Here is a 21,076-nt window from a genome sequence, read left to right as displayed (position 1 = left end):
GCCCTTTAATTGTAATGTTTTTATTTTACGTCCATGCTCGTTTGGATAGGAAAATCTGCAAAATTCAGTGACCAGCATAAGATGTCATGTGTTTCACGTGAGTGGTATGGAGACTGTCAGGGCTCTGTGACAGTGGGTAGGCAGGCAGGTGGGGGAAATAGGTGGAGATGGGGAGGGTACACGGAGTGGGATTTGGGGGTTGTCCAGCCTCCGGCCCCACTGCTGGGAAAGGGGACACAGAGGGCCTGCACTGCTCACAGGTTTGCCATCAGCCAGTCCAGTAGCTGCAGCCGAGTTACATTCCCCACTGCCTCATCCAGCTGCCGCTCTTTCTCATAGCGGAGTACTGATTGTAGGACCTCCCCGACACTTCGACCCTTATCCACTGCAGCAGCAGAAAGCTGGAGGAGCTGCAGACAAAAAAGTAATGGAAGGTCAGATGATCATGAAGTTATATATGGTCAGAGACCCCTAAAGGTTTTTAATTCTTGGTAATTTACAACAGGAAGAATTAAGGCTAGAGCTCAAGGAGTTTGTATTTGCTGGAAGCTGTTAAGTTTACAAAAGAAAAATTTTTCTGGGAGGTTGTTTTTCCCCTCCAAGGCAAAATCAGGGTTAAGTGACTTGCCCAGGGTCACACAATATGCATCAAATATCTGAGGCTGGGTTTAGACTCAAGTCCTCCTGATGCCAGATCTTCTGTGCCACTTACCTACCACTCTGGAAGTCCTTTAAAGAGTCAAATGACATTGATCATTTGTCTGGGAATAGGAAAAGAGTTCTCTAATGAATTTTATCTTTCTTGAAGACAGGAACTGAAATGATGGTGTTGCTCATAGTATTTTCCCAATCATCCATCTTTCCCAATATCCATCAATTTTTACTAGTCTTTAAAATTTGAATTGTGCTAAAAGTCCTTATTTCTTAAAGGCTCCACAAACTTTAGAAAGCTGGCACCTCTGTGGATCCTTGTCCTTTTCATTCAATTATATTCAAACAACCATTTATTATGTGGCAGTGCTTAGTGCTTAGTGCTATGGGTCCAATAACAAAAAGCGAAATGCTCCTCAAAGAGACTACCTTCTTTTTCCCTCCTTCCTTTTTACCTTGTGCTCTTGGCCAAGGTCTGGTGCTGAGACTGTGGAGGGCATAGCAGTTCACAGAAAAGACGACATTTTATTGAATGTGGCAGAGTTTGTATTGAGAAACAGTGGTCTGGATACAGAAACTTCCCAAGTTTTCCATGGTTCTAAACTCATTGTCAAGTCTAAAACATGAACATTACTATATTTATTCAGCCTACCTGAGCTATTTGGAGGCAGGTCAGGAAGATACCCAATGGGGAAAAAAAAACCAAACTTGATCCCACTTTCCCCCCCACCCTTTCTGTAAGAAAGAACTAACTAATGATTACAATTTCAGTAATGGCAACAATAATGCTGTTTATCTGGAATAGTATGATCACCCTAACTAACCCCCCAAACCTCAATGGATAAATTGCTCTGCTTTTAGGGAAGATATGTGACAAATCAATAGGCTAATGGTAGGGTTTTTTTTAAAGATCTACCAATTAGTTGGCTAATAAAAGCTGGGGGATGGGTTTTTTATTTCCAGGTGCTCCATTTATATCAAGGACATGTCTGGGGTATGTCAGAGGTTCAGTTCAGAACAAGCCCAATTTGACATTTACAATCCCACATAACAATAGTTTACACTATAAGTTGCTTTATTGTGTTGTGTCAAGAGTGCCTTCCTTCCTCACATTACTCCTGTAAGCTGCAGAGGATAAGTATATCTCCCTTTTAAAGATGGAGTCAGTGAGGTGGAGGGACTTGCCTATGGCAGTCACACAGCTAAGTGAGTGTAGAACCAACCCAGATCTTTTAAAGCTACTCCCATTACCACTGCTCTGTCTTTCAAAGAGAATTGATGTTTGAGTTAATGACTCGAGTCCCTGCTGGACACTGTAGTACCTTCTGCTTTACCCCCCAAAAAATATTCCATTAGAGGCAGGCCAACATGAAGTTGTCCCAACTCCTGATGCTACCACATATAATTGATGTCCACTTTAAAGTTTTATAGCCTATTAGAAAGTCCTTTAAGATTTATTTGAACTCCTAAATGACAAGCGCAGCTCAGCTCAGGCCAAGTGTGCCTTTTAAGACTTTGTTCTTCCTTTGGATTGCTATTTATCACAGAAAGATGTTAAGAAAATGTTATAGTGATGTATTAAGAACCTAGTTCTGATTTATAGCAGCCAAATTTCCCAAGGACCAGAAATAAAATTTTCTAAAGAAGCAACAAGTAAAATGTTCCACTGTTTCCTCCTTCAGAACACACACACAAAAACAAACACAAAAACTTAAAGTTTTATAAATTCTTAAGTCTAATTCAGAAAAGTTCAAAGTGATCATTTCATAGCTTGCCCTATTTATTCTTCTATTCTCTAAGAGAAAGGGAATTCTGATCGAAGAAGCTACAACTTTCTCCCCCTTCCACTACAGTTAGGTCTCAGTACAACTCCATTCCTTTCTTCCTTTCAGGAGATAGATTACACCTTCATCAACTGGGGATAATGATTTTATGGGTAGTATTGAGAACTCATCTGAAAGTTGTTATCTCTGGACTATGAGTTAAAATTTAGGAGATAACATCCATAAAGAATTTTGTTCTTAAATCCTTTTATAAATATTATCTATTATCTTTGTTATTAGGAAGGAAAAAATATTTTCTTTCCCAGCTCCTTCCAAGAAGCAACTAGATTCCTTTGTTCTTCCAACCCAGTTACACCCCACAGTCCTCTATCCCCAACTCTATTTCCATCCCAAACTTTAGGGATATTCTAATGATGATAATGGTGTTTCCAGTCTCCATCTAAGCCATATTCATATACTCATGCTCAATCTAGCCCTATTATTCTCTTTTTTTATTTAAAAAATAGCTTTCTATTTTTCAAAATACATACAAAGACAAGTTTTCAATATTCACCCCTGCAAAACTTTGTGTTCCATTTTTTTCCCCTCCCTCTCCTGGGCAGCAAGTAATCCAATATGGATTTAAACATGTACAATTCTTCTAAACATATTTCTACATTTATTATTATGCACAAGAAAAATTAGATCAAAAAGGGAGATCTTTTAGCCCAAAGCCCATATTTTTTCATATAAGACCCAGGAAGGCACCTGGCACATAGTAAATTCTTTATAAATGTTGACGAACTAAAATGACTTGTTCTAAGGTCACAATGATATGAATAACAAAGCTGAGATTCAAACTCAGGCCCTCTGAATTCAAAATAACTTTTTTGGCTATAATCTCTAGATTTTATCTACTTCTCTAGTACAAAAATAGGCATGACAATCTAATTCATTTGTTGGGATATTTTGGGACTACCACAGATTGGTAGCAGATTCTTCACTGATCTAATCTAGGAGACTTTAATAATATCTGAACCACAAAAACCACCATTGGAAGAGTGGTGGTGGAGAGCGCATTGGAATGGGAGTAATAATGCCTGCATTTTCATCCCATCTCTGCCATTTAGCTAATTGAGTGACCCCAGATCCATAGGATCTAATTTTCCTCTAATCTCAAGTCCCTTGAAGCTAATTTTTCTCATCTGTAAAATGAAACCTTGGGGTAAATGATCTATAAGAGCTTCTTCCTACTCTTGAATTCTATAACTAGAAGATTCTAGACCACCTTCCTTTGCAATACAGGATTAACAGAAGATCCAGATGACATATTAGGAGCCTATTAGAATTGGCCCTTTCCTCTACTTGCTTCCTCCTAACCAAGTAATGGAACATTACCAGAATTCACCATATACCTGGAGAAAGCAGGAGCCATTGCTTCTTTGGTCTAGGAAAACTTCATTTTGGGGTCAGTGAATGAAAATTTTTAACAAAATTTCAAAACAAGATGGCAAACTATGACTTTATACTAATAAACTAAAGATGATATAACTAATTTGGAGTATCTCCATTGTAACTATCTCATTAGCAGGATTAAATGTCAGCTAAAATTGGAAGGCATGGATAAATCAAGATCCTGAAAGGACCAAAAAAGATGTATTTTAAGGTAGAGGCAGTGTTAGGCTATGAAGAAGCTATGCAAATAGGAGTATCTGGTTTACTCTACTCCCCTGGACAATCTCTTTGTTTGCTCTTCTCTTCCAAAGATAGGAGTGAGCTTTTAATTTTTTCTCTTTTTTCCCCCTCCTTCCACAGAAGACCATTGAGCATGAAGTGGGTTATCAAGGCCATTTGCTGTGATCATCAAAGAATAATCTTTATCTAAATAGTAATAGTTAAGTCCTAGATACCTTACATAGGGAGAGAGTGACTTTTCCTTTAGGACTATCTCTTGGAAGAATTAGAGGTTGGTCAGTTGGAGTGTTAAGTACAGCCAATAGTACGATTTAATAATAGTGGCACAAAGAGCTTTGAACTAGATAGGATCCCCAGTCATTTCCTTTTGGGTAGTTTTATAAGCATGAGATCAGATAATTTTAAAATATTTGAAATTTTATAATCTGAATTTGGGCCATCCTTTTCCAAGGTTCTTTTCCAGGTTTTGCTCTTCTATAAGGCCCTCACTGATTTTTCTAAGCTAGAACTGATTCCACACCTTCTTCCTTAATCTCATTTCCCTTTGACTTCTACATATATTACATTCTATAAATTATATTATGGTAATTTTGTACAGTTTTATATCCCTACTAGGTTATAAATTCCACAAGAAGACTCATCATTTTTTAATATCTGTATCATTTTCAGGCCTCTCACAATGCCCTGAATACAACAGTTACTTCATAAAGTTTGTTAAGTTAAATTGAAATAGTAGAAAGATATAAGAACAATCAGAAAATCTGCTTAAAAATTCCAAGTCTAGTGTTTACTACTGTGGAATATGAAGCAAAAATTGCTTTATCTTCCTAAGCCTTAGTTTTTTCAGCTAAGAAGTTGGACAAAGTGTTGTTTAAGATCACCTCAAGTCCTAAATCCTATGTTCTTATGCGTGAAATTGAACCTTAGACATCATACATATATAAGAGATTGGAAATTTTGAGTCAACTTGCTAAGAGAAATTGCCACCAACCTACCAAGGGATATGTCAAGTGATTGGGGTATATTACTCTAGATTAATGTAACAGGGAACACACCATACACACACACACACACACACACACACACACACACACACACACCTTGAAACAGGTGACTTTTAGTATAAGACACTAATTTAAATTCCAACTGTTATAAAATAAAAATGATCTTATCTTCAACTCTTATCTACTTGGAAGTTGCAGATGGAAATTTGTCTATTAGCTTATTTTCTTTTTCTTCCCTCCTTAACACCATATAGGTTTTGTGTTTTTTTCTTTTTTTTCTTTTTTTTTTAACATTTGGCACATATACTTATGGTAAGTAGAAGACTGGGGAAGAAAGAAAAAGAGACGAAAAATAGACATTGGTAACCAATTCTCTACTGAGAGATATTGAGGAAGACCTGGAACAAAGAATATCACAATAAGCAATTTTCCTCAGTTGTATATCTGGTATATGATGGCAAGTCTTTGGAGACCAGTTTGAACCAATAATTCCTACCCCCTTCTTGTGATCCATATAGGAAACAAAGGACCCTTTCCCAAAGTATAGGAAACAAAGGACCCTTTCCCAAAGGAATTTAAACAGCACAACCAAGGATTATGAAGTCCTGGGCCGGAAAATAAATACCTCAGACTCTCAGTATGTTCATTATTGCTACCAATGGAAGACAGGGGTTTCTGAAGGGAGAGGTCATTTTGGGAACTTTCCTTGAGAGGGGGAGAACTTTGACACTATCATTTATATTTTTACAATGAAAAATAGTGATGGCAGGATTTTTTCCAGAACACTTTAGGAACAGAGGCAGATTCCCAGATGTGCTCTAAATTTCTTTCCCAACCAATAAAAAGTTCCTGTATCTTTAGTTAACCTTAAAGCACATATGTATCATAGTTTCTCTTTGCTAAGTTATTGACTTCAGGCCTAGAAATATCTCCATAGACCTCATTTCAATAGTTTGAATATGGGGAGCAGGCCTTCTCATTTCTTTTTATCAAATAATAAATTGCCCCTTTTTCAGTAGAATTAGCTATTTCTATCTCAGTTGTGGTATACTAGATTAGCTCTGACTCCTCATCATCAAATCTAATAGAAGTCTCCATTTTTATTCTATATATTCCCTTCAGTTAAAAAGAAATGCCTTACTGATAACTCCCTTGTTTCCTTTCCTTTGCTTCTCATCATTCAAAGAAAAAAAAAACTAGGGAAGCCTCATATATTGGCACAAATACTGAAAGCAAGACCCTCAAAACTGAGGATTTGAGTCTAGGTTCTACCACTTACTGTGTGACTTTAAATAGGTCCATTCTGAGTCTTACTTTTTTTTCCCCATTTGTAAAATGGGGATAATAATAATCATACTATATCACAGAATTGTTTACAAATCACTTTGTAGAAATTTAAAACATTTATATATAAATGTGAAATATTATTGCCATTTAGAAATAATGAACACCGGATGACAACTCTGATTTCCTTGGAGGGAGATGCTATCTGTCCAAGACAGAGAAATGTTATCCTGAAACCCTTATTTTCCTTAGTCCTTCCCTTTCTGGGGCTTGGACTTTCCCTTCCAGTTCCCCCAATTTCACTGTCCTACTTCTCCCTTACCTTCTCCTGGATCCCCTCATCATCACCAGCGAAATATAGAATGGGTACGTTGAGCTCAGAGGCGGCTACCCACTGGAGAACGGCCTGGAGTTGCTTGTTCTGGATGGTGTCAGCGATGTTGTGATTGCTGACGATCACCTTGGCGCTGTTGGAGCCTTCAGGGGGATGTACCGACATCCCTCTCAATTCATTATGAATAGCTTGATAGGCATTCTGTAGGAGCGCCTCAGCTGTCCCAGTGCCCTTGACTGGTAAGCACTCAAAGAAGCTATCTGGGAAGGCTGAAGTCGGCCTACTGGCATCTCCAGATTTCTCATCTCCTAGATCTCCCAAGGGAGTGTCACAGGACTTGGCAATGATGAGACACAACTTCATCACTGAGTCCATCAACTGCTCTACCATCTGCCCATTCATATTACCATCCAGCTGATTAGCCACCATCTTGGTTAGCCCAGCAATGGCCCCGCCACCGCCACTGCCACCGCCTCCACCTCCGCCTCCACCGCCACCTCCGCCGCCGCCACCGCCACCACCACCGCCACCGCCACCGCCGCTGCCACCTCCACCATGTTTTTGAGGACCACTTGGTGGAGATGAATCAGGGTAGCTGTCTTCCTCCTTACTGTGGTGACTGGGTGGTTTTGTTTCAAAGCTATCATCACTCTTGAAAATAGTCTCACCAAGTAAATTCCGGATGAAATTAAAAAAGACACTCATCAGATCCTTCTTTTCAGCCTCTTCAGGATTGCCTCCCATCCGAGAAGACCCAAGACTGGACTGCTCAGAGTTCTGTTGGGACTTAGGTGGTGGGTTCATCTTGGTTGTTGTTCCAGCAGCTTCCAGGAAGCTCTGGGCATCCATACTTCCTCCTTGGGCAAGGTGATATTGAATCAGGAGCAGAGCAGACACAATCAGGTCTTTGGCCCAAGAGTCTGAACTATATGGGAAGTTTTCTGGTTTTTCTTGGCAGCTGAGGGCATTGGTGTTAAGAGGGCCTGGGGAGGTGGTTTGGGGCTGGGGCTCAGGTGAAAACTTGCAGGGCGGTTTGCCGACAGATCTGCTGGAGGCTGCAAAGGTTGCACGCTGAAGGCCTGGGGATCTTGTTTCTTTCTGATGGTTTTTATGCCACAGACTCAGCCCTTCCTTGATTATATGTTCACCCAGCGTTTCGGCACATGTCTTTTCTTTAGATGGGCTAGGAGCAAAGGTTTTTTCCCTAAATTTGGCTTCGGCTTTCATTGAATAGTTCATATTTCTATGTCTGCTGTCATTAATTCCTTTCAGAGAAACTAAGGAGACACTCTCAGACTTGTCTTTTGATGTTCTTTTGACTGGCTCAGGTTTCTTCAGCATCACACTGTGCAACTTGCCCAACATGGCATCCATAATGTCCGTGGCCTTCTGGCTTCCATGAGAGAAGAGGCTTCTCTTCACGGCTGCGACAAAGTCTGTATCTGTCATGAGGGTACCTGTGACATTATGCAAGTTCTTCATAAAGGAGTCGATCAGGTCTGACACTACTTCTTTAGCATGTCTCATCAGCACCTTCTTGAGCAAGATGGTTGCGATGGTGGTGTCTTTCACCTGGATCTTCAGGGTCTTCATGATAGAGACCATCATGTCAGACACCACACTATTGGCGTAGGTCATGATTCCTTGACTCACACTGGCTGTAAAGTCATCGGATCGGCCTGACCCCCCAAATACTTTCCTTCCACCATCACCTGCATTGCGGGATTCAAATACTTCCTTGTAGAAGAATGACTTTTTAGGCTTGTCATCTATCTTGCTTCCTTTGGTTTCTTTAAATTTCATTGTGCTCTTGAATTTCAGATTTGGGGGACTCCGTGAGGAGAGTGTGGCTCTGTCTCCAGAACCAGGAGCCTTGTCTGGGCTATTTTCTTTGGAACATAAGGAGACAGTCTCATTCACCAGTTCTGTTGCTACCTTACTCAAGGTTCGATTAGGAGATGGTGGTTCCTCACCCATATAGACTGCCTGGTGGATGCACTTACTTTCAGAGCCATCGATTTTCTCATTGATCTCCTTCCGTGCCATGGCAATGACTAGATTGGTGAGCCGATTAGCATAGAAGGAGACTTCATCGACTGAACTCTCATTACTACTATTCCAGGCACTGGAGCCCCTGGAAGAGTTTTCAGTGTGAGACATTTCAAGATGCATTTTGCCTGGGGTATTCCTGCCTCCAGAACTGAAATAGTCTACAGTGAACGCACTGCGATTCTCTCCTGAGGGCTCGCCCTGGTTAGACACCTCCCCAGTAGGTTGTTGCTGCATTTCCTGTAATGCTGATGTACACTTTTCCAGGTCTCTTCGGAGCCAGCTCAGAACTCTAACGGGATCATTTGAGACTTCTTTAAAGGCAGAGTCGTCAGACTAGAACAGAAACACATCCAAAATATATTAAAAACAGTCTCACAATTAAAGAAACTTACCATCCTTCCCAAGTCTTCACCAAGTCACCCCATCTCATCATCATGCATACACAATGCACATAAAACTAAACTCCAACATTACTCTAAATATAAACTAATTTTTTTTAACAAAATTAGTAAACTGCTTTTATCTTTATATAATTGCTCTTATTTATTAACTCAGCTCTTTCAAAAAAATGATCTTGAAAGGGGGAAAAAAGCATTATTTTGATATATGAACAACCTCTGATAAAGATAGTTATCAACAGTTAAAACATTTAGTTTTGGGACTAAAGAACTAACATAAACACAGTCTGGCAATTTACAAGATTAGTAGATATTTAATTTCTCCAAATATTTAAGTACCTACTATGTACAGGATATTATGCTCAGTATTGAACATTTTTATCTTAATAGCTTATTGTTTCAAATGTTCTCACAAAACATTATCTCATTTTGATTAGGAGGAAGGTACATTAAAAGTATGGCTATTCTTATTTTACAGATGAGGAGACAAAAATCTCCAGGAGATTAATTTGCCTAAGGTCACACAAAGTTAGAAAAAGTAAATGCTAGGACTTGATTTATCCTGTTTTTAAATCCTTTCTTCTTTGTACTATTATTACATTATGCTGATAGACATTAACTATGGCACATGCATGCATGCATACTGGAGTAAGCACGTGCACAGGCATACATCTTTTAAAATTATTCATGTTCCCTAAAGCCCCAAAGCAGAGAATGTAGCTTGTACTTCTTTGCATTCATTGGCTCCAATTAGAGCCAGAGGGAACTTTTTGAAATGATCTAGTTCAATTCCTTCAATTTATAGGTGGGAGTTATGAGATTTATCTCCAAGATCACACAGGTAATAAATGGCAGAGCTGGGATTTGAACACAAGTCCCTCAGCTCCAAATCCAGCATTCTTTCTACCATAGCATGCTGCTACCCTCAAGACACCTTAGGTGGCAAGTATAGAAATAAATATTTCTTGATTTGACACAGAACCTAGAACCCCAAACTACCTTTCCTTTCTAGAAAAAGAAGAGTTGAAAAACAATGCAAACAAACAGAAAAAAAACAATGTGAGCTGCTCAAATGGGAATCTAGGCTTTATATGGATTAAATACTGTAACAGAACTATTTTCCTATTGATACTTTTTATATACAATGTGTTTATGAGTCTATCAGTGTTATTGTCTTAAATGGCCATATAAGGCAGAATAAAGAGATGATCTGACAAAAGGTAGGGACCATGGGTCATGTATGTTTAATTGTTAAGTAAAGAATCCAGTATAGCACAACATACAATTAAGAGTTTTGAAAATTTTGATTATCAGCTAACACTGATATAATACTTACTGTGCACTAGGCACTGTGCCAAGTGCTTTAAAATTATTATATCATTTGGTCCTCACAACACTCCTGGGAAGGAGGTACTGTTATTATCCCGTTTAACAGATCAAATAAACTGAAGCAAACAGAAGTTAAGTGACTTTATTCCAAAGATACACAATAAGTGAGTGTCTGAGGTACTGTATCACCTAACTGCCCTGATTATAATGGTAAAGGTAGTATCTATGAAAGATCTGATAATTCTGTGAAATTTTTAGATGTCCTGAAGAAGATAGTTTCTATTTTTGATACATACTTGAATTCTACATTCACATTCTCAATGTGAAGGATATCCAATTTCACCCCCTATTTAAGAGTAAAATCAAACAGGATTCTCAGTTATAGAATCCCCTTTCCCCGCCACAACCCTAACTCTTAGGTGCAGTCCCCTTTGAACACAACAAAATGCAAACATGGCACACTTAAATGTTTTTGAATGATTTCATGAAAACACTAATTGAAAAAAGATGGGGAAGGATAGTTAGTCTCAGTAACAATGTACTTTTTCTTGGGTAGACAATCTGGACATAAAAGCTTAAAATCATAAATCAGCCTTTACAAGGATTTTAGCCTATAATAAGGCAGTTATTAGGATACCATAAGATTGAAGGTATGAAAATTTGATATTTGCTCATTAAAGACCCTGCTATGGAATGCAACAACAGAATGGGAAAAAGGAAAATGAATGGTAGCTGGAGAAAAAGAAACAGAATCAAGTTGGGATGGGAAAACTTATTTTTCTCTGGGAAGCCCATTAACACAAGAATTGAGAGAGAGAGAGAAAGAGAGAGAAAGAGAGAGAGAGAGAGAGAGAGAGAGAGAGAGAGAGAGAGAGAGAGAGAGAGAGAGAGAGAGAGAGAGAATGTATGTATATGTGTGTGTGTGTGTGTGTGTGTGTGTGTGTGTGTAATGCATACCTTTGGCAGTCTTGTGAAGCCAGACTAAGATTTTTTAAGTCTTGTGTAAGACTCTAAGACTCTTTCTTAGAATAATGATTTTAAATGCATGAAACAAAAGTCATAGGATTATAAGAGAAACAAATTATCTTGAAATATAATGATCAAAATATTGCTAAAACAAATTTATACTTCCCAGGTTAATAACCTCTGCTTTAATTCCTAGCTAAAGATGATAGTTCTTGAAAGAACATGGATATTATCACTCAAGAAAAAGAAATAATATCTGCTAGCACAATTTATCATCTTAGGATATTTGGGCAACAGAAAAGTACTGGGCCCTTATGCAACATGTGAAAGGGGAAGGGTCACTACTTAGAATTCAACCTTAACTTTTTTTTTTTTAATTTTCACAAATTTCGTTCCTTTTTTTATGTCCCCAAAGCAGATGACGCTGGTAATTAAGGCTTTTGGCTCTTTGTGAATGGGCAGTGGTAGTACTATGAAAAGAATGCAATAGACATGCTCAGAAGACCTAGCTGTAACCCTCATTATGTATGTGACCTTTGCTAAGTCACTTAAACTCTCCATAAGCTATTTTCTTCATTTTCAAAATGGGGACGAATATTTGCATTACTCACCCTTGCAGTATACTTGGGAGAAAAGGTTTTAAGGTTCTATTGTAGCTAAGTGGATCAGTGCAAGAGAATACTGGAGTCAGGGGGATCTGTTAAAATTCCATTCCAGACACTTACTATCTTATGAGACCCCATGCAAGTCACTTAACCCCATCTCTTTCAATGTTTCCTTATCTGTAAAATGGGAATAATAGTAATTTACCTACTTCCCAAGACAGTGAGGATCAAGTGAAATACCACGTGTACAAAGCTTTGCAAGTCTTAAATTTTTTTTTTAATAAATGCTAGTTATTATATGGCTTCTACACATGAATTATTTGTATAAGCACATTTTTCTGTGATATTTCACAGTCTAAGTGAAGAACAAACACTTTGCTGAGCACCAGATTTAACAAAGATGAAATTCAGTTTATCTGTAAAGGGGGTGGTGATGGTGGAAGGAGAGGAACTGAAGGAGAGGCCTCCTTTAGGATAAAACTTGACTATAAATGTATTAGTACATAACACTACTAGTATAATTTTGTGAAGAGTATGCCTATACATATTCTTCTGTCCTAGTAGGGTATCCTCTTAAATTCACTGAATTCCTTATTTTCTGGGGAGTCAATCTTTTTTCAAGGACCAACATTTGCAGAAAAACTAGAATGTAGGAGGATAAGAATGAGAGATGGGTTCAAGGGTGTAGAAAAAACCCAATTACTGTATTTTCTATGTGAACTTTTACACCTTGGAAATCTACAGACTACAGATCAGGGCTTGATTTAAAGATGTGTTGATTGTCTAAATTTAGGAAAGTGATGGAGGAAAAGGTTAATATTGCAGATTAAGTGGGTTCTGCATTCCTTAGAAAGCTGATTGTTAAACATTTCCCAAAACAGCACTAGTAAGAGCCCTCTAGGAACATCATATAAATCCCCCCTGCTCCCCAGCCAATTGGGGTTAAGTTACTTGCCCAAGGTCACACAGCTAGGATGAGTTAAGTGACTGAGGCCTTATTTGAACTCAAGTCCTCCTAACTTCAGGGCTGGTGCTGGATCCACTGCGCCACCTGGCTACATTCCATCCTATAAATTCTTAATTCAGCATTCAAAAGGAGACTGCATATTCTACTTACCATTTTCCAGTCTTGGTGTTGACCTTCTCCAGGTGTATAAACATCTACCTTGCACACTCCATTTTGGCTTTGTAACCAGTCAACCTTATCAGACATCTGGAGGATGGAAAAATGAAATGAAATTATCAAAAAAGTAGATTTTAAAACTTGAGGGAGAAGAAAGAAGTAAAATAAATGATTCCTGAGAATTGGAGGAGGAAACATTTGAGGAAAATTCCCAGTGGAGCTTTTTCAAATGCTTTGTTCAGGGTCCACATATGAAGTATCATTATCCAGTGGTAAATTTCATCCCTTTAAGTGATACCATTGGCATCAGGTGGGACATCATACAAATTAGCCTATACTACTTTGTTTATACCTACCCTTGCTTTAGTCGTCATCGATTTCTTATTAAGAACCCAGAACTGATAGCCTTAGCCAATGTGGCCAGCTAATAATCAATGATGCCACTTAAGTGACCAGTGGCTTTGAATGTTTAGGATATCTAAATCTGTATCTATGTATCTATTATCTCAATACTTATCTTTCATTGGCCTGTGCTTAATTTCCTTCTTCCTACACCAGGCTCATTACTCAGGTCCAAAACTGAGGTCTCCTTTCCTTCTTTGTAGTTCTTTTTTTACTTGCTTTTGAGTTGTCATATGTGACTCTCTATGGCACTATCTGGAGTTTTCCTTTGGTAAAGAAACTGGAGTTTCTTTCTTCAGCTCATTTTACAGATAAGGAAACTGAGGAAAATAGAGCCAAGGTTCACATGACTAGTAAGTGTCCAAGGTCACATTTGAACTCAGGAAAATAAGATTTCCTGATTTCAGGCTTGGCACTTTATCCACTGAACCACCTAGGTTCTCTCTACTTCTTAGAGCAAATAGAACCTAACTGTTTTCTTCCTACCTTTTTTCCTTCATTCTCCCCCTTTTCCACATATCCTCCCTAGCATTTCTCTAAAATAACCAGGTTTTGGTATTTTGATTTCTTTCAATTGATTATATTTTGTTACAACAAAGTAAATTCTATAGGACCATCTTCTTTTTCTCATAAGGTGCTGGAAATCTTTAGTGTTAAATAGGAAGGGCTAGAAATAAGTGAATCATTGCTTTAGGTTTCAATATCATTAACTCTACATAAACATTTGATGTAATAAGATTTACATTGTAGAATAAAAATCTCCTCATTTCTATCTTTAACCAATCCAACTGATAATGTAAGATTTCATTGGATATGATAGGTGGATGATGTACACATATCATAAACTGAAAATCCCAATTCTAGTTAGCAAAGACTATATTTTCTGAATAGTATTTAGAACATTTGGGATAATGATTAAATATAGAGGATAAGAAAGGTTTAAAAAGCTGCCCGATCTTAGCTTCCACAAGGACTAGGAAATAGTGTCACATAATAGTCAATCCTAGGTCATCTTCTACTAAATTAAAATAACTCAAGATCCCCACCACTGCCTCCAAGTAGTTATTGATCTGAGACTCGAGTTTTCTGTATTCCTTCTACCACACCTTGATAGTTTTTCTTAAACTGCATATTATCTTCTTGGTGGGTGTATTCTGATTCATTCCCTTCCTTGAGAAAGACTAAATCTAAACCATCTCAGAAAAAAAGAAAAAACCTTGTTTGCTATTTTCTAAAAATTCCCTCAGAAAGAGACTTCATAATCTCTTCTAATAATATATTCAAGAGTCTTGGTAGCCTTTCATTTTTCTTAATGTCTAGAAGTTCAGACTCACCATCTTTTATTCCCATTCTTGTCCTCGGCTGCAGAAAAATATGCCTCAGCTTGATCAATTAGCAGGAGGAAGTAGATTCCCAGCATTAGAGAGATGTAGAAACTTGGGGGGAAGTAAGCATACTCTAGATCATTACTGTTCCAGAGTCAAAGTTAGGATATATCACTCAGGGCCTCCAACCTAGAATTCAGTAGCCATCAGTTGTTCTCATGGGGCACTCCCTGATTCATGTCAACTGGTTAGTTGATCAACAACAATAATAAAAGAGAGGACAAAAACAAGGAAGATAAAGTTTAAGAAAAACCTATTGTTGGGGCAGCTAGATGGTGCCCTGGATAGAGCACCAGTCCTGGAGTCAGGATCATCTGAATTCAAATGTAGCCTCAGATACTTAATACTTCCTAGTTGTGTGATCCTGGGCAAGGCAGTGAATACTTCCTAACTGGGTGACCCTGGGGCAAGGCAGTGGCCTTGCAAAGAACAAACAAACAAACTAAAAAAACAAACAAATTAAAAAAAAAAAAAAATGCAACAACCACCTACTGTTACTGAGTGCAGATCCTAAGGTATAAAGAAGGATCTTGGATAGTTTTGTAGTCTTCACAATTCTTAAGCTTACCCACCCCTCCTGCCATGTAATTATCAGGAACCTGTAGAGAGAAGACAAATACGAAATGATTAGTTGTTTTGTGTATGGATCATTTAAAGAATAGCTTTTTTTGGTTAACATCCAGAATCCCTACATGATATTGACGGGGATGCAACAAGCACAAAATTATGTGCAATGGGAAAAAAGTCTTACCTTCAGGCAAATCTAGAATGTAGCTTCTCAAGAAAGAAGCTGCCCTAAGGCCCTGGTACATATCAGGTGGTTATAAGTGTGATTTAATGCTTGCAAAGTGCTTACTAATTGCTTGGGAGTAATGTGAAACAGAGAGATGAGATTTGTACCTGTCTAGCTGGTTCAGGTATATGTAACAATGGTATCTATCCAACCTGAAAGTGAAATTAGCCATCATTTGTATTACCACATTGACTTTATTGAGAGAAAATTAAGCCATTTTTGACAACTTCCCTCTCCATCTCTTAAGCTACTTACCCAATCTCTGATAATTAGGCGGCCCTTCCTTTTGCCAGGGCTAAATAATCTTGTTGTGTCTTTGATCCTATTAGCCACTTCTCTACTCCAGTAGACTGACTCTTCAAACACTCCTTTATTTCTTTCTCTAATCTTCAAAACTGTATCTATCCTTCCTTTCCTATAGCTTTCAAAAGAACCCGTTTTTCTTTTACTTAAAAAAATAAACATTCACTAGCCTTTACTATTCTCTCAAACTATTGTCTATATATATATTCTCCCTTTTTTCAGATAAAGTCCTAAAAAACTCTGTCTATACTCCTTGTTCCCCTTCTTTCACTCATTTTTTAATCCTTTGCAATAAATATTAGGGCTTCCAGTCTCGTCTCTCCAAAGTTATCATTGATCTCTTAATTCCTAAATCTGATAGTTTTTTTTCCCCTTATTCCTCATTCTTCTCAATATGGCTCGTGCATTTGACATTACTGACCCACCTCTTTTTCTGAATATTCTCTCCTTTCTGGATTTTGATATTTCTCTCTCAAATACTATTTTCTATAAGAAATACTCCCCCCTTCCCATTTCCCAACTCCTAATGCTTTCCCCTTTGAAAGTACTTTTCTGTATTTTGTCTCTTCTATTAGCTTGTGAATTCCCTGAGAGTAGAGACTATTTGCTTTTCTTTATATCTACAGCATTTAGAATAGTGCTAGACACATAGTAGGTAATGTGTATTGAATTGACTTGACTTAAGAGTTTTTCACCCTAGAGCTCCAACCTATTTTTCAAGGCTCTGAATTATTGTGTGGATTATTCCCTTCTGACTTCAGGAATCTGGCCAAATTTGCCTCCTCTCTTACTCATACGCAATCTTCCACATTTTGTTGCTTTGCTTTTACACTGGCTATTTCTTTTAAACTTAATTCCTGGAATGCTCTCTTTCCTCATTTTTTGCTGATACAATACCTGTCTTCCTTCTGCACAGTTCAAACTTCATCTTCTACATCAGAAGTCCTTAACCTTTGTATCTTTTGTGTCATGGACCCTTTTTTGCAGCCTGGTGAAATCTATGTATTCCTTCTCAGATTAATATTTTATTGCCTACAATCACAAAGGAAATTCTAAATTTTAGCAAGAGGTTTCTGAAAGTAATCTGAAGTCAGAAAGACTCATCTTCCGAGTTCTGATCTAGCCTCAGACACTTACCAGCTGTGTGACCTTAAACTGACAGTCACTTCATTATATTTGCCTCAGTTTTCTCATATGTAAAATGAGCCAGAGAAAGAAATGGCAAGCTGCTCCAGTATCTTTGCCAAGAAAACCCCAAGTGGGGTCACAAAGAGTCATACATGAATGACAAATACAATAATTGCTGAAAATAAAAGTAATTTTTTCCCACTATAAATGATTTAGTAAAGTCTATCCATGGATCTAAGATTAAGAACTCTTGTGCTACATGAAGCCCTTATTACCTTCTGCTAATGTTCTCACTAGATCAAGTCATTCCCTTCTTCAATCTATCCTCCACCTCAATGTCAAAGCTATTCTTAAAGCACAGTTTTGACCATGTTATTTCCCTTATCAATAAACTCCATTGGCTCCCTATTACTTCTCTTGGATCAGAGAGAGACTCCTTTCTCATTCAAAGTTCTTCACAGCATGGCTCCAACCTAATATTCCAGGTTTACTTATATAGTATTATCCTTTACAATCTCCATGATCTAGCCAAATTAGTCTTCTTGCTGTTCCTAACATTCCATGGGTCTGTCTTTTTTGCCTTTTTACAAATTGTCCTCTCTATACTCCCCACCTTGGCTTCTGTGATACTACATTCTCTCTTTCTAAGTGCTCTTGGCTCACACCTCCTTATTTCATTAATAGACATTTCCCCTAGATTCTCCCTCTTTCCCTACTTCTTCCAATCCCTAAAAGCTCAGCTCAATTTACTTTCTATCTTCATATGGTCCTGTAAGGCTCACAGCTATCTCCTTGATCTTTATACTTATTTTATATGTACTTATATACATGTTGTAAATCTCTTGATAGAATGTAAGGACCTAGAGACCAGGAAGTGTTTTATTACTGTGGTTATATCAGCTCTTAGCATTGGGTCCAGCATACACTAGATACTTAATTAGTACTTGCTTATTAGATTGATCATATTTTTCTGCATCTCCACCTGCATCCATGTAGTCCCAACAGATTAAAATGTGTCTTTTTAATTAGCTTTGCATGAGGACACTTTCAAAGAGATGCTTACTAAGTACTTTGGGATCTATATTATCGGTATTTATCGATAAGAGTAAAGATATATAATCCCAGCCTCTAGCTCCTTGATTATGAAAAGAAAAAGAAGAAAATTCAAAGACTTTATTAGCACTAAAATGGATAGGTTCATATATTTCTCTAATTTGATGATAAAAGTGAATAAGCCACATCCTAGGAGCAGGATGGAACAAAAATGAAAGAATTCAGGGTAGGGAGATGCATTGAATGAAAGATCTTGGTGGTAAGCTGTAAATTCAGTGGAGAAAAGAATGGCCCTAGCCACTATAGTGCTGGAAGGGATCTTTAGAAGTTATCTATGTAGAGATTAAACTAATCTTATGGTTTCTGGCAACTGGGACAATTTGTCTAATTATGCTAGAAGATCCGATCTAGAGCCAAGTAGTATACTGGCTGGGCCTAGATTTAGGAAGACCTGAATTCAAATCTATATCAGACATTTACCAGCTGTGTTTACTTCATTCTTCAACTGTAAAATGGGAATAACAGCACTTACTCTAAAGTGTTGTTCTGCTGATCAACAGGAATAATATTTGTAAAAATGCTTGGCATGGTGCCTGACAGTAATAGATGCCATAAATGCTTATTTTTTTCCTCTTTCCTCTAGGCTTAAATAAATAAAGTCCTTCAATCTTCTCTTTTTTCAGATATCAAAATATTATTTCCCAGTACACCAAGAAATGTAGAAAGGGATATGATTTTTGGGGGGGGAAGGTGAGGCAATTGGGGTTAAGTGACTTGCCTAGGGTCACACAGCTAGTAAGTGTTAAGTGTCTCTCCACTGCTCCATCTAGATGCCCTAAGGGATGCTATTTGTAAAAATAAGCAAGACTGACTACATAAGCAACACATCTGGCTAAGTTAAATTTAGTGTAAGAGAGCCTTAGTTACAGGAATCATCTTGAGCCTGGGTGATCTATTTATTTAAAGATCCCAAGCTCAAGAGAACAAACCTTTTTTTCTCTGACATGAAGGCATTCCCAAATCACTGATGACCCAGTTCTCACTAACAGTTTGAGGTAAGGAAAGGAAGTTGGACGGAATTGGAGGGAAGGAAAATATGTAGGATGGAGGAAAAGGAACCCAAAAATATTGTAGATAAGTTTTCCTGTTACAACACTGGAAAACGGATAGAATGTTCAATCAAGGAGCAAGAAAAGTCAAAAAGGTAGCCCAACCCTTCACCATTATCACCAAAATGGGAAGCAGATAGTGACCCCTTATCATTTGTCAAGAAAAATAGCCAAAGAGGCCTGATGATATCCATAGCAAACTCTTGGGAGAACATAGCAGTCCAAATAATAGTTTTGGTTTAATTACTGGTATTCTGGAAACAGGGAAAGGTTTGGTACCAACTTCAAGAGGTTTCACACAAATTATAGGTCCTATTATTTCATAGAAAAGTCTCCCTAACAGAGAAGGAAAAGGGAAGATAGATTTTTCTCCCCATTTTGCAAATGAGGAAATTGAAATTCAGAGAGGGTAATAATAGTTTGTTTAAATACCACACAGAAAATCAGAGCAAAAAGATGATGATATAGGGTGAGATTTGGTCTATAGTTTCTAGACCACCAGATTCCATACATAGAATTTAATGACATTACTGAATAAGGGAAACGAATTAAACAAAGACAACAGAAATGGAAAGGATGTTAGGACCTGAAATAATTAAAAGATAAAAGGCCACAATTTAGGAGGAATAGGAAAGGGAATAATAATAAAGCATTTATCTGAATAAAGAGTGGATTCCCTTTTTATCAAAGACCCTCCAGAGTGCCTGGAACTTCATTATTGGGGATCTCTGTCTCTTCCCTCTATAAAAGGAGATTACTAATTAAATGCCCCTCATTGCTTCCTAACATGTTCTGAGGGCTTGCTAAGTTAACGGGTACCACAGACCACATGGCCTCCTTATGAGTAGGGTCATTTGGGTGGTCTTTTTAACATTATTGAATTCTTTCTTCAAATCACAGGGAATCTGAGAGGTGGACCCTATGATCAACCTATAAGGACTGCCTACCTCTGCAGCACTGGAACAGTGGACCACAAATGACTCCAGAATACACTTTTTAAAGTCAATTAAAGATGCTGTGATGTTCTTGTTCAGCTCTAGATCTTGTTTCCTCCCTGAACCTTCCATGCACCACCCCCTTGTTGGGTCTGGAGAGTGACATCAGAATCAAACCTGGTGATATCACTGTCTCTATGACAACGATGATGCTATAAGGAGCTGCCTGGTAAAAAGGATAAGAGGTGACTGCTGCTGAATTTGGAAGGGTTGGGCTCTCTGTTTATATTTTTATTTGGGAGATATTTGATTCTCTAAGGATGGAAAATGGGGAAAACAAGAGTAGTATTAAGGAGAAAGATTTGATAATTAATTGTGATTAAAAAATTAGATTCAGGACAAGGTTATAATATAAATAAATTCATATAAATTTTAATTCAAAAAGTCATACAACAGCGGAGAAGGAGGAGATAATTTTTTTAAAAGTCTATTTAAGTTTCCTAAGTAAGGATCATGGAATCTTTTAAGTATGCTTTCTTGTATAATCAACATCTTTTGTTTTATAGATAAAACTATTTATGCTTTTCTTCCTAAAAAGAAAATCTTCTGAGTTATAATTTCCTGTCAGCATTTTGAAGAGATATTATAGTTGAAATTTTTAATTGCTCTTTTTCAGATTGGAGCAGTCCTATCTACTATACCACAGTCTACTTCCAACTTTTGGATTTTGTACACTGTAATCTTAATATATTTATTAATTTTAA

The 21,076-nt window shown here is 37.7% G+C and overlaps 1 protein-coding gene across 6 annotated transcripts; it reads right to left on the bottom strand.

Annotated features, from left to right (window-relative positions):
- Positions 1-20,479, bottom strand: AKAP3 (A-kinase anchoring protein 3). 6 transcript variants are annotated; one of them, XM_023504600.2, is made up of 6 exons: positions 20,325-20,464; positions 15,480-15,590; positions 14,941-15,042; positions 13,199-13,294; positions 6,720-9,116; positions 1-410 (listed from the first exon to the last, which is right to left on the bottom strand). In XM_023504600.2, exons 3-6 carry the CDS (start codon positions 14,941-14,943, stop codon positions 255-257), a joined length of 2,652 nt encoding a protein of 883 aa, XP_023360368.2. In that variant the 5' UTR covers positions 14,944-15,042; positions 15,480-15,590; positions 20,325-20,464; the 3' UTR covers positions 1-254. The 6 variants fall into 6 exon arrangements, with proteins under 6 accessions (XP_023360368.2, XP_031794844.1, XP_031794845.1 ...); XM_031938984.1 differs by having other exon boundaries at positions 15,484-15,590; XM_031938985.1 differs by having other exon boundaries at positions 15,560-15,590.
- Between the last annotated feature and the right edge of the window lie 597 nt (positions 20,480-21,076).

This window comes from Sarcophilus harrisii, chromosome 5, assembly GCF_902635505.1.
Source record: "Sarcophilus harrisii chromosome 5, mSarHar1.11, whole genome shotgun sequence".
NCBI lineage: Eukaryota > Metazoa > Chordata > Mammalia > Dasyuromorphia > Dasyuridae > Sarcophilus > Sarcophilus harrisii.
This window is presented reverse-complemented; position numbering and strand designations above follow the sequence as displayed.

What these genes read in the sequence shown, in the direction of transcription:
- AKAP3 (XM_023504600.2), bottom strand. An exon ending in AACACCAAGACTGGAAAATG is followed by an intron (nt 9,117 to 13,198) that starts GTAAGTAGAATA and finishes TTTCTGTTCTAG; the next exon opens with TCTGACGACTCTGCCTTTAA. An exon ending in ATGAGGGGATCCAGGAGAAG is followed by an intron (nt 411 to 6,719) that starts GTAAGGGAGAAG and finishes TTTTGTCTGCAG; the next exon opens with CTCCTCCAGCTTTCTGCTGC.